The sequence below is a fragment of the Oratosquilla oratoria genome, chromosome 21 (assembly GCF_046742065.1).
Source record: "Oratosquilla oratoria isolate Oo_2021 chromosome 21, ASM4674206v1, whole genome shotgun sequence".
NCBI classification, from domain to species: domain Eukaryota; kingdom Metazoa; phylum Arthropoda; class Malacostraca; order Stomatopoda; family Squillidae; genus Oratosquilla; species Oratosquilla oratoria.
In genome coordinates this window covers 48,564,809-48,580,580 of record NC_134797.1, presented here as the reverse complement: position 1 = coordinate 48,580,580, position 15,772 = coordinate 48,564,809, and the positions used below count along the sequence as shown (strand labels likewise).

The 15,772-nt window shown below is 35.4% G+C and overlaps 1 protein-coding gene across 8 annotated transcripts in view; it reads right to left on the bottom strand.

The window, feature by feature from the left end:
• The window catches only part of sif (guanine nucleotide exchange factor still life), a 544,491-nt gene that overhangs the window by 499,723 nt on the left and 28,996 nt on the right, over window positions 1-15,772 (bottom strand). For 7 of the 8 annotated variants that reach the window (XM_076204845.1, XM_076204847.1, XM_076204849.1 and 4 more), the window contains exon 3: window positions 13,868-14,257. The exons of the other annotated variant lie outside the window; for it this stretch is intronic. In XM_076204845.1, coding sequence (XP_076060960.1) covers window positions 13,868-14,257 — 390 coding nt within the window. The remainder of the gene's footprint in view (window positions 1-13,867; window positions 14,258-15,772) is intronic. 8 annotated transcript variants of the gene reach the window in all.

Genomic DNA, 15,772 nt, shown 5'->3' with positions numbered 1-15,772 from the left:
TAAGCTTCTTCTTCATCATCATCATTATCATTATTACAACTAAATAAACACACACACATACAGGAAACACAGGAAACAAAAAGGGAGGAAAGGGAAAATTTAAAAATAACTTATACAAATTTAGACTGTCTGATTTTAGGATTAGATGAATTAAATGATTATCTGGCAGAAGAAAACCAGATATAATGGGAATTGTGGAGACGAAATTAAAAGGTCCACTACCACCAAATAGTGTTGGACAAGGTTTATATAATCATTGGATAAAAATAAAGAGGAAAAACAGGATAGAGGAGTAATGTTTTTGACTAAGAAGGGTTTAAATGTGAAGAAAATCACAGGAGAAAACAGTGTTGAATTGATCATGATAAAAGTTGAAAATAGTGACATGAAAAGTAGAAAATTTGTGGTGATCTATGTGCCCCCAAAAACACGTTTTTGGAAAGAGAGTGACTGACCATTCCAAAATGTTGGAAGACACAAGGCATAAATTAAATAAAATTCTGAAAGGAGGAAATCTAGTAATTATGGGTGATTTAACTCTAAAGAAATATGTTGACAGATGACAGTGAAGAGTGGAGAGGACTTTTGGAGAAACACACTACTAGGTATGACCATTGAATACACAATGACTCAATGGGTAAAAGAGAATACCAGATATAGAAATAACAAAGAACCATTGAGACTAGATTTAATATTTACATCAGAGCCTGAAATTGTGGATAAAATGGAATACAAGACACCAATTGGGAAGAGTGACCACATACTACTTGAGCTCAAACTAAAAGAGGAAATAAATATGACATGGATGAAGGTGTAGGATATTACATGAACTTCTTTGCAGATGACGCAGAACTACTATAGAAAGTTTGGAAAAAGATTGTGAATCGCTACAGAGAGATCTGGACAAAGTCTGGGAATGGAGTCAGAAATGGGAAGTGGACTTCAACATTAAGAAATGTAGTATAATGGAATTTGGAAAAGTTATACATATATATATATATATATATATATATATATATATATATATATATATATATATATATATATATATATATATATATATATATATACTGTATATATATATATATATATATATATATATATATATATATATATATATATATATATATATATATATATAAAACAGGAAAATATAAAATCAGCGCAAAGGAAGTAAAGAAAGTTGGTTCCGATAAGGACCTAGGAGTAATCATTATGAAAGACATGTCCCCAGACAAGCAGATAAACAAAATAGTCAGAGAAACCTACAATTTACCAAGATCAATAAAGGTGGCTTTTAATTACTTGGATGAGGTCATGGTAAGGAAAATACTAGTCACACTGATAAGACCAAGATTAGAGTATGCAGCGACACAATGGACACCCAGCACAAAAAAGAATATAAGGAAAATAGAAAGAATCTAAAGAGAAATGATAAAGATAGCCCCAACACTTTCAAAATTGACATACAAGCAAAGATTGTCGAAACTGGAACTACCAACCCTGGAACAAAACAGAGAAAGGAGATCTGTTGGCCATTTACAGAATCATGAAAAGCATGGAAGTCCTTGACAGAGAAGACCTATTGAAGTGGGATAGAAGAAAAACAAGGGGACATGAAAAGAAACTTAAAAAGGACAGTTATAGAAGAGCTTTGAAAAACAAAACAAAAAACTTTCCACACAGAGTGGTAGATGTCTGGAACAAATTGGATGAAATAATAGTGTGTGCAAACACTATACAAGAATTTAAGAACAAACTAGATGGTGCGTGATACAAAGACGGGACACCATGAGCAGAGCTCCCCTTCCTGTACCATACAACTAGGTAAATACACACAAACATACAGTGGTGCATAAGACTGGAGGCTGAACCATATGCTCTGTGTACCTGGTTCGAGTCCTGACCTTCCACAGGAGTACTGAATGAAACACACAGACACACATACACAAAAGCTCTTAGAGGAAGCCAAATCCAAAATTTATAGGAGGACTGAAGAAGATTTTTTTTTTTTTTTTGTGAGTTGTCTATTAGAATGTGAGGAAATGGTTCTTAAAAACAGGAAGACAGTATTGCAAAGGAAACTTAGAGTAGCATATGCTTAAGTTGATGGTTTATTATCTGCCAAGATGGAGATAAATGACTTCTAGGATAAACAACCCTGATAGTTTGTGTCTACTGGAGACCAAACTCCAAGAAAAAATGGTGATTTACAGTTGGGGAGCAATAGATACACCTCCTGGAGAAGAGACAGAGGTAATAGAATGAATGGGTGGAGGGTAATGTTTGTGGTGAGAAGTGACATTAAGGTGGAAGAAGCAAATCTGAGTGAAGGCAAGGCTGAAGCAGTTCACCTAGAAATTAGTACTAAAGGAAAGAACAAAAAAGACTTCATGGTGGCGTATGTCCCCCTAAGACAAAAGTTTGGAATGAATATCAAGAAATGTTATTGGACACAATTCTTTTCTTAAAGAAAACTATTCAACAAAGTAGCAATTTAATCCTTATTGGAAATTATTACTGCAGTGAGGTCAACTGGGAGGAATGGGAAGCAAATGGTAGACCAGATTCCTGCAGAAATACCCTGTTAAGTATAACAATGACCCAATGGGTAAATGAAGTGACCTGGGTAAGAGGAGATGACATTCCCACAAAATTAGACCTGTTACTAACTAGAGAGCCAGATGACATCAGCTCATTGAACTACTTTTGCTCCATAGGAAAAAGTAACCATGTAGCAATTGAGTTTAAGCTGAAGAATGAGGAAATGGAGCCAAGGAATGAATCACTCAGGCAAGGAAAACTCAATTTTAGGAAAGTAGATTACTTAGGATTGTATTATTACATGTTCACTGAAAGAAGACATTGTGCCGCTTGATTGTAGAAGGGCAAATGTGGTGCCAATTTACAAAGTTGGAAATAAGGAGACACTACTATATTATAGCCTGGGATTACTGACAAGCACAACAGTAAAATTATGTGAAAAGATTGTAAAATATTGATGAACAAGATATCTTGAAAAGATGAACATTCTGACACACAGTCAATTTTGCTTCAGCTCTGGAAGGTTGTGTGCATCAAACCTTTCAAGCTTTTACTCGAGTGACTGGTGCACTACAAAAGAGAGAGGGTTGGGTGGGCTGTGTGTACCTTGACATATAGAAGGCATTTGATAAAGTACCTCACAGTTGACTTATGAGGAAATTGGAGCACACTGGAGGACTAAGAGGCAAATTACTAAATGGATGAAAGACTTTTTGAAGGAAAGATACATGAGGACAATAGTAAATGATAAGATGTCAAAATGGAGAGAAGTAATGAGCAGAGTTTCACAAAGTTCAGTGCTTGCATCAATAATAATTCTTGTCTATGTCAATCACATGATGGAAGGAATGACAAGTTATGCCGACATGTTTGCAGATGACACAAAGATCATGAGAAGAATGATAGACGAGGAGGATGGTAGTCTATTGCAAAAAGATCCAGATACTATTTTTGCATGGGGTCAAGAATGGAAAATGAAGGTCAATACCAAAAAATGTAGAGTACTGGAAATGGGCAATAGTGGCAATAGACCATCTTTAAACTTTTCTTTGAGAAGTGAACCCATTACAAAAACAAATGAGGAGAAAGATTTGGAAGTGTTGATAAAAGACAACCTATTGCCTGACAAATATATCAGCAGCATTGTGAGAGAGACATATGGAGAAGATTAAAGTGACGTTTCACTATGTGGTGACATTGAAAAAAACTCATCAAAACCCTAAACCATCCAAAACTGGAATATCAGTAGTATGTTCCCACACAGAGTGAAGGATATAAATAAAACCAAGAGAATACAAAGGGCAGCAACCAAACTGGTCGCCACCCTGCCAGATACACCATACCAGGAAAGATAAAAAGCACTGGGTCGCATCTTTGAAAGATTAAAGAGAAAGTGGTGATATTACAGTTTTCAGGTCACTAAGGGGAACAGAATACAATGACAGAAGATATCTGATTATCAGCTCTAAGAGGTTATAGGAGCAAATAAAGTAAAACCAAATGTCTGAAAGATGGGAAGAAATACAGTTTTCCATATATATGTATCAATACGTGGAATAGCTTAGAAGGTAATATATCCCTAGCTAAAACAATACATGAGTTCAAATCTAAATATGATAATTGGAAATCAGTGATACAAATTAAGTTGGAACTGTACATAAATTTGAGGCTAGGTATGATAAAAAAAAAAAATAGAGAATAGGAGATGGGACCCAACAAGCACTTTTCTTTTCCTGTATACTACAATTAGGTAAACACACACACACAAATGCCTTGATGCCACAGTGGTAACGTTTGTAACCATTATTCCAGTGTTCCAAGTTCGAATCCCACTCAGGGCTGAAATAATTTCAGTATCACCATGCTACGAGCTGTTACTCCAACTCTTGTGGGTGGGGACTTGTGTATTTACCTACCTAGTTGTATTTACCTAGTTGTATTTTATGGGAAGGGGAGCTATGCTCGTGGTGTCCCATCTTCATATCTCATTTTATCTAGACTGTTTTTAAATTTGTGTATTGTTTTTGCACACACCACATTTTCATCTAACTTGTTCCAAACGTCTATTATCCTGTGGGGAAAGCTGTTCTTTTTCAGGTATCTTCTATAATTGTCTTTTTTATTTTCTTTCCACGTCCTCTTGTATCTCTACTATCCCATTTTATTAGATTCTATCAATAGTTTCTATGCCTTTCATGATTCTATAGTTATCAAGTCTCCTATCTCTCTTCTTTGCTCCAATGTCTGTAGCTTAAGTTTTGCCAGTCTCTCCACATATGATAGTTCTAAGAGTGTTGGTGCCAATTTCGTAATTGCTCTTTGCATTCTTTCAAGTTTTGTTATACATTTTGTTTTTTTTGTACTTGGCGACCATGTCATCGCTGCATACTCCAATCTTGGTCTTATCAAAGTGACTAGTATTTTCTTCACCATTTCTTTGTCCAGGTATGTAAATGTCACTTTGATTGTTCTTGTTAGATTATAAGTTTCTCCAAAGATTTTGTTTATATGTTTCTCAGGGGACATATTATTCATAATAATGATTCTGAGGTCCTTCTCCTTTTCCACTTTTTTAATTCCTTCCTCTCCCAATTTATATGATCCCAGTATTCTTTTTTTGCTTCTTCCAAATTCCATTATACTACACTTCTTAATATTGAATTCTATCTCCCACTTCCTACTCCATTCCCATACTTTATTGAGATCACTCTGCAGCAACTCACAATCTTCTACAGTTTTCACTTTTTTCAACATTTTTGCATTGTCTGCAAAGAAGCTCATATAACTTTCAATTCCTTTATCCATATCATTAATATATATAGCAAACATTATTGGGGCCAAAACTGTTCCTTGTGGAACTCCACTAATCACTTCATCCCAATTAGAATGTTTGTCTCTTATCACCACTCTCATTTTTCTTTCATGCAAGAAGTCTTCCATCCACTTCAGCAGTTTACCCTGTATTCCTCCTGCAGTGTCTAATTTCTTTAGCAATTCCTTGTGTGGCACCTTATCAAAAGCTTTTTTCAGGTCTAGAAATGTACAATCAGTCTATCCATCTCTTTCTTGTATTACATCTATTAGTCTTGAAAAGAAACACATCAAGTTTGTGACACATGATCTTCCTTGTCTAAATCCAAATTGCCTTGGATTTAGTCCATTGTTTTTTTGTTTGTTTTTTACAAATGCCTTACCCATCTATTTTGATCATTCTTTCACAAATTTTAGCTACCGTGATTGTAAGAGAGACCAGTCTATAGTTTGTAGGGTCTTCTTTGTTTCCCCTCTATATATTGGTACTATATTTACTCTTTTCCAATCTTCTGGAACTTTTCCTTCTTTCAATGAACTGCTTATTAGACTATATATTTTGTCTGTTAGTTCGTTCCTGCATTATCTCAAAACTCAGTTTGCCATTTCATCTGGACCATGCGATTTTCTAACATCAAGATTACTCAAGTGATTCATTATTTCATTCCTTGTTACTTCTATCTCTTTCATAGGGGGGACTTTCCCCTCCCACTCGACATCTCTAAGTTGTATGTTCTCCCTCATAAACACCGATTTAAAATGTTTGTTAATAATTTCTGCCATTTCTATTTCCTCTGTGTATTCTAATCCTCTTTGTCATAGTTTCACTAATTCTTGTTTGTTTTTCAGTTTATTGTTTACAAATCTATAAAATAGTTTTGGTTGATCTTTACATTTTTCTATGACATCCTTTTCATATTTTCTCTTTTCTTCTCTGTGCACCTGTACATATTCATTTCTATAACCAGTATATATTTTCCTTTTTTTTCTCTTTTCTCCATTTTATCCAAGCTTTATCCCTTTTATCTTTCAACTCGCTACATCTTTTGTTGTGCCAGCATTCTACATATCCTTTTTCTTGTTTTTGTCTTGGAACATACTTTTCCACTCCTTTATAATTTTTTGTCAAAAATTTCAATTCCTCCTCTACTGCTGCTTTCTCTTTGTATATCTTTTCCCAGTCTGCTTTTTGAAAACAAAAAAATTCATTTTATCAAAATTTGTTTTTCCATACGTCATTCTTCCCTTTCTATATTGTTCATTTTTTCCCATGTATTTTTCTTCATTTAGTTCCAGTTCAACTAATATGTGGTCACTTTTACTTAGTAATGTCTTATATTCAATCTTGTCCACTATTTCAAGTTCTGATGTGATTATTAGGTCTAGTCTCTATGGTTCTTCCTCATTTTTATACCTAGTATTCTCTTGTATCCATTGTGTTATTGTATGTTCTATAATCTTTTTAAGTAGTACATTTCCCCATAGGTCATTTCCACCCTTCACTGTCATCTCTTCCCAGCAGATTTCTTTACAATTACAGTCACCCACTATAACTATTCTTCCTCCATCTTCCATTATCTTATTTAGTGTTATCACTGTGTCTTCTAACATATTCTTGTGTTCTCTCTCTTCCCACGAAGCTGCTTTAGGAGGCACATAATTTACCACAAACTTCCTGCTCTTCTTGTCCCTGTCCTCTATTTCCATCATAATCATCTCCACTCTATTCTTTCCATATGTAACATTCCTCACATTTATATCCTTCTTAGTCAGGAATATAACTCCACCACCTTATTTTACTTCTCTGTTTCTAATCCAATAATTATATACACCATGTCCTACACTATTGGGTGGTAATGGACCTTTCAATCTTGTCTCCACAATTCCAATTATGTCAGGTTCTTTTTCCTTCAGGTAATCATTCAGTTCATTCAAGCTTATTATTAATCCATCTATATTTGTGAAGGACACTTTTAATTTTCTGTTACCTCCATTCTGTTTTCTGTTTCCTGTTTTTTCTCATATGAACCATTTCCTCACTTTATATCCACTACTCTTCAATAGAATTTCTCTTTGACTGTTCTATTCTAAAAAAAAATTCTTAGCTTCGATTTTTTTCCTCTCTTTTCTCTTTATTTATCTCTCTTTTTATCCATACCTGTTTGTACTGATCACTTTCTGTTAGTTTCCCTGTTTTTGATAAGACATTCTCTGCTGTCGTTTGAATTTAACCTTAATTGGTCTGGTCTTGTCTATACTGTATTTCCATAGCTATGTATTTCTTCAATTTCTTTCCCTATTTCCTGTTCACCTTCTTGATATATTTTAATACCTTGTTTACTTTTTCTTTCTCATCTCTTACTCTTGTAGTCCAATTTGGATTATGCTTCTCTTCCATTCATAATATAACTATACATTTCTTTTCATCTGCTAAGTCTCTTACTATATTCTCCTTCTCTCTCATCACTTTAATAACTGTGTCCTTAGTGTGTTCCTTCATCCGTTGTTTCACTATATCTCTAAATTCAATTTTGTTATCCCCCTGAACTTTTTTCCATCCACTTAACTCTTTTGCTATGGATTCTTTATTCTCTTTACTATTCCTCTTTAATTCCTCATTCTCATCCTTTATTTCTTTTAACTGTTTTTAATTTTTTTATTTCTTTATGTTTTGGTTCTCCTTTAGTTATTCCAATTTATCAACTCTTTGTGTAATTAGTGTGAGTTGGCTAAACCTAACATCCCATGATTCGTTCGTTTTTGTTAGTTTTTCCTCTAGACTTGCTACTCAGGGAGGCTGTCATCTCCTCCCTCATTAAATCCATAAAAATAATTATCTCCACTTTCTATTGAGCTGCTCTTATCTATATTTCTAATTCTAATGCCTTTACTGATTTGTTCGACTTCAGCTGTGTCATCTGCACATCTTTTGTTCACACACCTACTGATGTCCAGGGCCCGTTCCTCCCCTTCCTCATTTTCTTCCATTTTCCTCAATAATTCCTCCTCTTCTCCTTTTTCTTCATCTACCCACTACACCACAAGCTTTCCCCTTCCCTACTAATACAACATAGGTACTCTCTCATTGTTGAAATCCATGAAAATTGCCTGTTTTTTTCCCTGGAGTTCCAGTCTTCACCATCAATCCGACGTGCGCGCATGTGTGTGTGTATATTTATCAATTTGTATTTACCTAATTGTAGTATACAGGAAAGTAGCAACGCTCGTTGAGTCCCATCTCCTATTCTCTAATTTTCTAACATTCCAAGACTCAAATTCATATAGAATTCCAACTTAATCTATATCATTGATTTCCAATTATCATAATTAGATTTGAACTCATGTATTGTTTGAGCTTGGGCTATATCACCTTCTAAGCTATTCCACATATCTATGCATCTATATGGAAAACTGTATTTCTTCACATCTTTTAAATGTGTAGCCTTTCCTAACTTACTCCCATGACCTGTTAAATCCCTACTATCTTTAATCAGATATTTTCTGTCAATGTAGTCTATCACCTTTAGTGACCTGAATACTGTAATCATATCAGTTCTTTCTCTTCAGTCTTTCAAAGTTGGCACACCCAGTACTTTTAGTCTTTCCTCATATGGTTTATCTGCTACACTGGGGGCCAGTTTGGTTGCTGCTCTTTTGTATTCTCTTTATCTTGCTTTTACCCTTTACTCTGTGTGGGGACCATACTACTGACGCATATTCCAGTCTTGAACATTTTGGAGTTTTGATGAGTTTTTTCATCATCTCTTCATCCATATAGTGGAATGCCACTTTAATCTTCTGCAGTAGTCCATATTTCTCTCCTGTAATCTTGCTAATATGTCTGTCAGGTGACAGGTTGTCATTTATCAACATTCTCAAGTCTTTCTCCTCATTTGCTTTTGTAATGGGTTCACTTCCCAAAGAATAGTTTAAACATGGGCTCTTGCTGCTATTGGTCATTTCCAGTACTTTGCATTTTTTTGGTATTGAACTTCATTTCCCATTCTTGGTTTCATGCAAAAATAGTATCTAGATCTTTTTGCAATAGTATTTGTGTGTATGTGATTCACCATGGTCTTAGGTCACGTGTTGGACTCATGATCGACAGCTATTCCCCTCCCAGAAGAGAGCTCAGAGCTCGTATCCAGTTTGTGATTCCATTTGGGCCGAGCAATTTCCTGACATCAAGGTTCATTATTTGGTCCATTATTCCTTTTCATGTTACTATTATTTCCCTAATGGGAGGAGGAGGTCACTTCATGCCCTACAGCTCGATGTTGTACATTTTCTCTAATGAAAACCGACTTGAAGTGTTTGCTCATGACTTCAGCCATTTCTGTATATTATGTGTATTCCATATTCCCTTGGCGTAGTTTCACGATTTCCTGTTTTTTTAGTTTACCATTTACATATCTATAGAACAAGCCCGTGCAGAGGGGGGGTGCTGGGGGTGCCCGAGCACCTATCCCTTTGCCCTGTGCCCCAAAAGTGCCCTACATAAAAATATATAAAAATGAATGAAAAATTATTTCTCACAGGCTTTTTCCATTTTCTTACCATTCAGAAATTATAATGTGGAAAATGGTGTTGCATCCTATCGGATAGTTGACAAATACGAATAATACAAAAGAGTGAAGTGCCCAAAGCACCTGCCCCTTGCAATGTCTGTGCACGTTTCTGCTATAGAATAGTTTTGGCTTATCCTTACATTTTTCTTTTATGTCTTTTTCATAGTTTCTTTTTTCCTCCCTGCGTATTTTTACATATTTGTTCCTTTGATTGATATGTATTTGCCACTTTCTAGGTTTTTGTATTTTTTTTCATCTTTTCCAAGCTTTATCTCTTCTATCTTTTGTTTCGCTGCACCTACTGTTAAACCAGCACTTAATATACACCTTTTCCTGTTTTTGCTTTGATACATATTTATCCACTCCTTCCTTATAGATTTCCATCATAATCATCCATTTTTCTTCCACTTGTGTTTCTTTATTGTAGAATTTTTCCCAATTCACTTTAAGAAAAAAATTCCTAAGTTTCTCAAAAACTGTTTTACTATACATCAGTCTTCCTTTTCTGTATTTCTCATTTCTCTCTATATATATTTCTTCCTTTAGTTCTAACTTGAGTAGCCTAATATGTGGTCATTCTTCCCAATTGGGGTCTTGAATTCAATTTTATCCACAATTTCATGTTCTGACATAAATAGTAAACCTAATCTCAATGGTTCTTCATCATTTCTATATCTAGTATTTTCTTTTACTCACTGTGTCATTGTATGTTCTATAATCATGTCAAGTAATATATTTCCTCATAGATCCTCTCCACCTTTCACTGTCATCTCTTCCCAACAGATTTCTTTGCAGTTAAAATCTCCCATAAGTACCACATTTCCTCCATCCTTCAGCATCTCATTTAATGAAAGCCTTGTATCTTCTAACATTTTAGAATAATCTTTCTCTCTTTCCAAGACCCTGTTTTTGGAGGCAAATAAATCACAAACTTTCTACTTTTCATGTCACTATCTTCAACTCTTATTGTGATCATTTCCACCCTGTTCTCTCCATTTATAACTTTTGTCACCTTTATTTTTTTTTTTAGCTAAGAATATGACTCCACCTAGTTTCTCCTCTCTATTTCTAAGCCAGTGATTATATAATCCATGTCCAATACTGTTAATAGTGGACCATTTAATTTTGTATCCACAATTCCCATTATGTCTGGTTTTCCTTCTGAGAGGTAATCATTTAGTTTATTTAATCCTAAGATTAATCCATCTATATTAGTATAAGCCACTTTAAATTTTCTGCTCTCTCCATCTCATTCTCTGTTGCTTTCATTTCTTTTTCTTGAATATGTAATTTTCTCAGTCTCACGTTTAACGCTCTCCAATTGAACTTCATTTTCTCAGTCTTCATTCTTTTCTCATTTTTTTGTTTTTTTTATGTGCTTCTTAATGTCTTTTCTCTTTCTCTTTCCTCATGTGTGTGTGTATTTACCTGGTTGAATCTTACAGGAGGGGAACTGTGCTCATGGTGTCCTGTCTCTGTATCTTGCCATATCTAATTTGCTCTTAGATTCTTGTATTGTTTTTACACACACTATTGTTTCATCTAATATGTTCCATACATCCACCACTCCGTGGGGAACCTTTTTTTTTAGGTCTATTTTATAACTGTCCTTTTTGAGCTTCCTTCAATGTCCTCTTGTGTTTCTCTTATCCCAATTTCTTAAGTCTTCTCTATCAAGGGCTTCTATACCTCTCATGATTCTGTAGATAGTCAACAAGTCACCTCTTGCTTTTCTTTGTTCCAGAGTTGGTCATTCTAGATTTGAAAATCTGTCTTCATATGACAGTTTAGATAGTGTTGGGGCCATCTTCGTAGTTGCTCTCTGAATTCTCTCAATTTAATTTATATTCTTTTTGGTACTGGCATACTCCAATTTTGGCCTTATCAGTGTGACTAGTATTTTCTTGACCATTTCTTCATCCAAGTAAATAAAATCCACTTTTATTGATCTTAGCAAGTTATAGGTTTTGCTGACAATTTTGTTTATCTGTTTGTCAGGGGACATATCCTTTGTGATGATTACTCACAGGACTATTACAGATCCCACTTTCTTTACTTCCTTTGCACCAATTTTATATTGTCCTGATATCCTTTTTTTACTTTTTCTAAATTCTATTATGCTACATTTCTTAATGTTGAAGTCCACTTCCCACTTCTGACTCCATTCCCAAACCCTGTTCAGATCTGTCTGCAGGTAGTCACAGTCCATTTCAGTACTCACTCTCTTTAACATTTTTGCATCATCTGCAAAGAAGCTCATGTAACATTTCACACCCTCGTCCATGTCATTCACATAAATAGCAAATATTACTGGAGCCAATACTGATCCTTGTGGAACTCCACTAATTACCTCTTCCCAATTAGAACTCTTATCTCTGAGCACTACCCTCATTTTTCTTCCATGTAGAAAGTCCTCCATCTATTTCAGTAGTTTACCTTGTATCCTATGGTTTCCAGTTTTCTTAATAGTTTTTTGTGTGTGACTTTATCAAAAGCTTTTTGTAGATCTAAGAAAGTACAATCAGCCCATCCATCCCTTTCTTGTATTATATCTACTAGTCTTGAGTAGAAACAGATCAAATTTGGGGTACATGATCTTCCCTGTCTAAATCCAAATTGTCTCGGATTTATTATATTGTTCTCTTCAAGATGTTTTATCCATCTACTTTTGATAAATTTTTCACAAATTTTGGCTACTGTGCTTGTAAGGGAAACTAGTCTGCAATTTGTTGGGTCTTCCTTATTTCCTCCTTTTCAAATTGGTATGATATGTGTGTGTGTGTGTGTTTAGCTAATTTACTTAATTGTACTATATAGAAAAAGGAGCAATGCTCACTGGTTCTTGTCTCCTATTCTGTGTATGTGTGTGTATTTACCTAGTTGTATCTTACAGGAAGGGTAGCTACACTCATGGTGTCCCATCTCTGTATCTTGCAGTGTCTAAATTGTTCTCAAATTTGTGTATGGTTTTTGCACACACTATCATTTCATCCAGTGTGTGTGTGTGTGTGATGTGTGTGTGCACATGTTTATATCTGTGTGAAATGAAATGTATGTGATAATTGATGTAATTTTACATTATATCACTGATGGACTTTTGGACTTGTTATGGCAGTTTGCATGTATGTATTGGCTAATATACATGCATGTGCAGAGGTAAACACCATATTTGACACCAATATCAACTTAGTTGTTCCTGCACAGAATAGGATTTGTCAGAGTTCCTTTCAGTGCCCTTGCCCTTGCCCTTGACCCTTTCACTATAGTGACACTCTTTACAGAATTTATTCTGGCTAGTGCCAGATGGTTTTATTCAGCTGATGAGGGGTCACTGTAATGAAGTGGGTATGATTATACCAACCCTTTTCTTAAGACATTTCATTCTGGTTAATAAAGGACGATGACATTCAGTAACATACTAACAAGGCTTAGAGGATTGCTAGCATAAATCTGTATATGACAGACTAACAGTCTGTGGACGAATCTGAAATAAATCTTATCATAAGCACATCTGCCAAAGGTAGACAGGAGGTAGGAAACACAGAAAGGAAAACTGACTTGATACTAACTGGGAAACAAAGGATCCAAACATACTTGAGTAAAGGAGATTAATCAGCAGATATGTAAGTACACATCAAAGTCTATTTAATTTCGAAGTTAAAGAAATTATAAAATTTATATTCAATTATCCTTTGTTCCACAGATAGAATGATCCATAGTCTTCCATGAACTTATACATCCATCATTAATGAAAACTTGAACATCATGTTGGAAATAGTTAACGTTTTAACAAGTAACATGGTTATTATGGTAGATTATGTTTTTATTTATTTATTGAGACTTGAAATGGCAACTGGTATGCCCATGGAAGAGTAATCATATCTAATTTTAATTCACTTAGATTAATCAAAGGTTGCAGAGTTGGGGAAAGAGTTGAAACTAACTTTTCATGGCATCGTTAGGTGAATGCACTTTTAGTTGGGGGTGTTGAAGGTAGTGTTGGTTGCGTTGTTGCTGGTACTGTTGCTGTACTTGTTGTTTAGAGTTATAATGTTGTTGTGACTGTTGCTGTATCTGTTGTTGTTGCTGTTGGTGTTGAATTTGTTGTTGCTGTTGCTGTTGTTGTTGTTGTTGTTGTTGTTGTTGCTGTTGTTGCTGCTGCTGTTGTTGCTGGTGTTTGGGTAGTTTTTGTTGTTGATGTTGTTGTTGTTGTTGTTGTTGTTGTTGTTGTTGTTGTTGTTGTTGCTGTTGGTGGTGGTGATAAAGTTGTTGCAAGGACTGGTGGTATTGCTTCTGGTTAAAGTGCTGCGATGTCTTGCTCATTCCTGCCCTCTCTGAAATTAGAATAGGCACAAGGAGATTTATACTCAAAGCAGGTTTGCCAAGACTTTCTCTTAGTCTCTCCACAACCTTCCTCTTCAGCTGATCCTGTTCCATTATAGTTTTCTTCTTCTTATGACTATCCTGTAGTGGAAAGTGGTGGGCTGTAGTGGGCATGTGGTGGAAGATGTCATGTTACTTATGTCTTGAAAACCTTGCAAGGTCTGAGACGCCATCATGTGCAAAAAACAGAAGGCTGGGGATGGCTGGCATTGGCCTGGGAATAACAACTTAAGACTTCGATGTTTGAGAAGTTTCAAAATGAGGAGGCTTGGATAATGTAGAGACTTGGGCAGGGAAATCCATGGTAGATTGTAAAATCAAGGAACAGCATACAGAAAAGTAGGGAACTACAGGTGTGAAGTGAATGAATGTAGTCATCATCAGCAGTGTAAGGGTCATGGGAGATGAGTTTGAATAGGTACCAGGAGTGCAGAGGAATGGAGCTTGAAAGGATACATGAAATTGAAATGTTCAGGGGTTGTTGTGATTGATCTGATCACAGTAGTTAACAACATAGCATGGTAGTGAATCAATAGATGGACATTAAATGATTGGATCTTTAATTCTTTACCAAGTCGAGGGCATTTCCACATCTGAACAAGATTGTCTGACAGGATTAGAGAACATTGTCACTAGAAATACCTGATGAAGGGTTTTGTCCACAATGGGTCACACCTCTCCCAATTAAAAGGTCATACCCAATACTGAAGAAAATTATCTGCTAACAGAACAAAAAACAATGGAAAATATTGATGAACAAATTGACTGAACTTAAGAAATTGCAGGTGTATATTCACTTTTCCAAAAGTGATGAATATTTCTATTGATCTGTTGCTTCTGTTCACTTGCAGGATATCTGCAGCTTAAAGGTACCCAGCAAAAGTCCCTGGAATAACCCATAAGTCACTCAAGGAAGAAATTTTGCATTGTAGTCTGATTAGTCATTGTAATATTAGATGGTGTGTATCATCTGTATAGTATGTGCATTTTGGGTAGACAGTATCCCTTATCAGGCCAATTTGGAGTTCATGGGATCAACAATGAATACCTGCAAGTGGTGAAACTGCAAGACAGATGTCAGAAAGAATCATCTCCCTGGCATTCATCTTCAAAACCAATCAACATCTTCACCTCCATCTGGAGGTGCAGTCTCAAGGAGCTAGTGCTCTGTCTCCAGGCCAGACCCAAGATCTCTCACTATCAAATTTGTGTTTTCTCCACTTTTTCAAGTAAGAAGAGCTGACACCTGATGGCTGCTCCCCTGCTACTATTATTACAAACCAATGACAGACATGGTCTCACAAAAACACAACACAGAAAACAATCTAAAATTTCTTCCCAGAGGGATCTCTGTGATGGCCCAAGGACCATTACCGTCCATTATGGAGATATGTGTTACCAGTCAATGAAATTCTGGGCAACAACTATTATTGTTAATTATTATGAATGATAAACTGATGGAACCC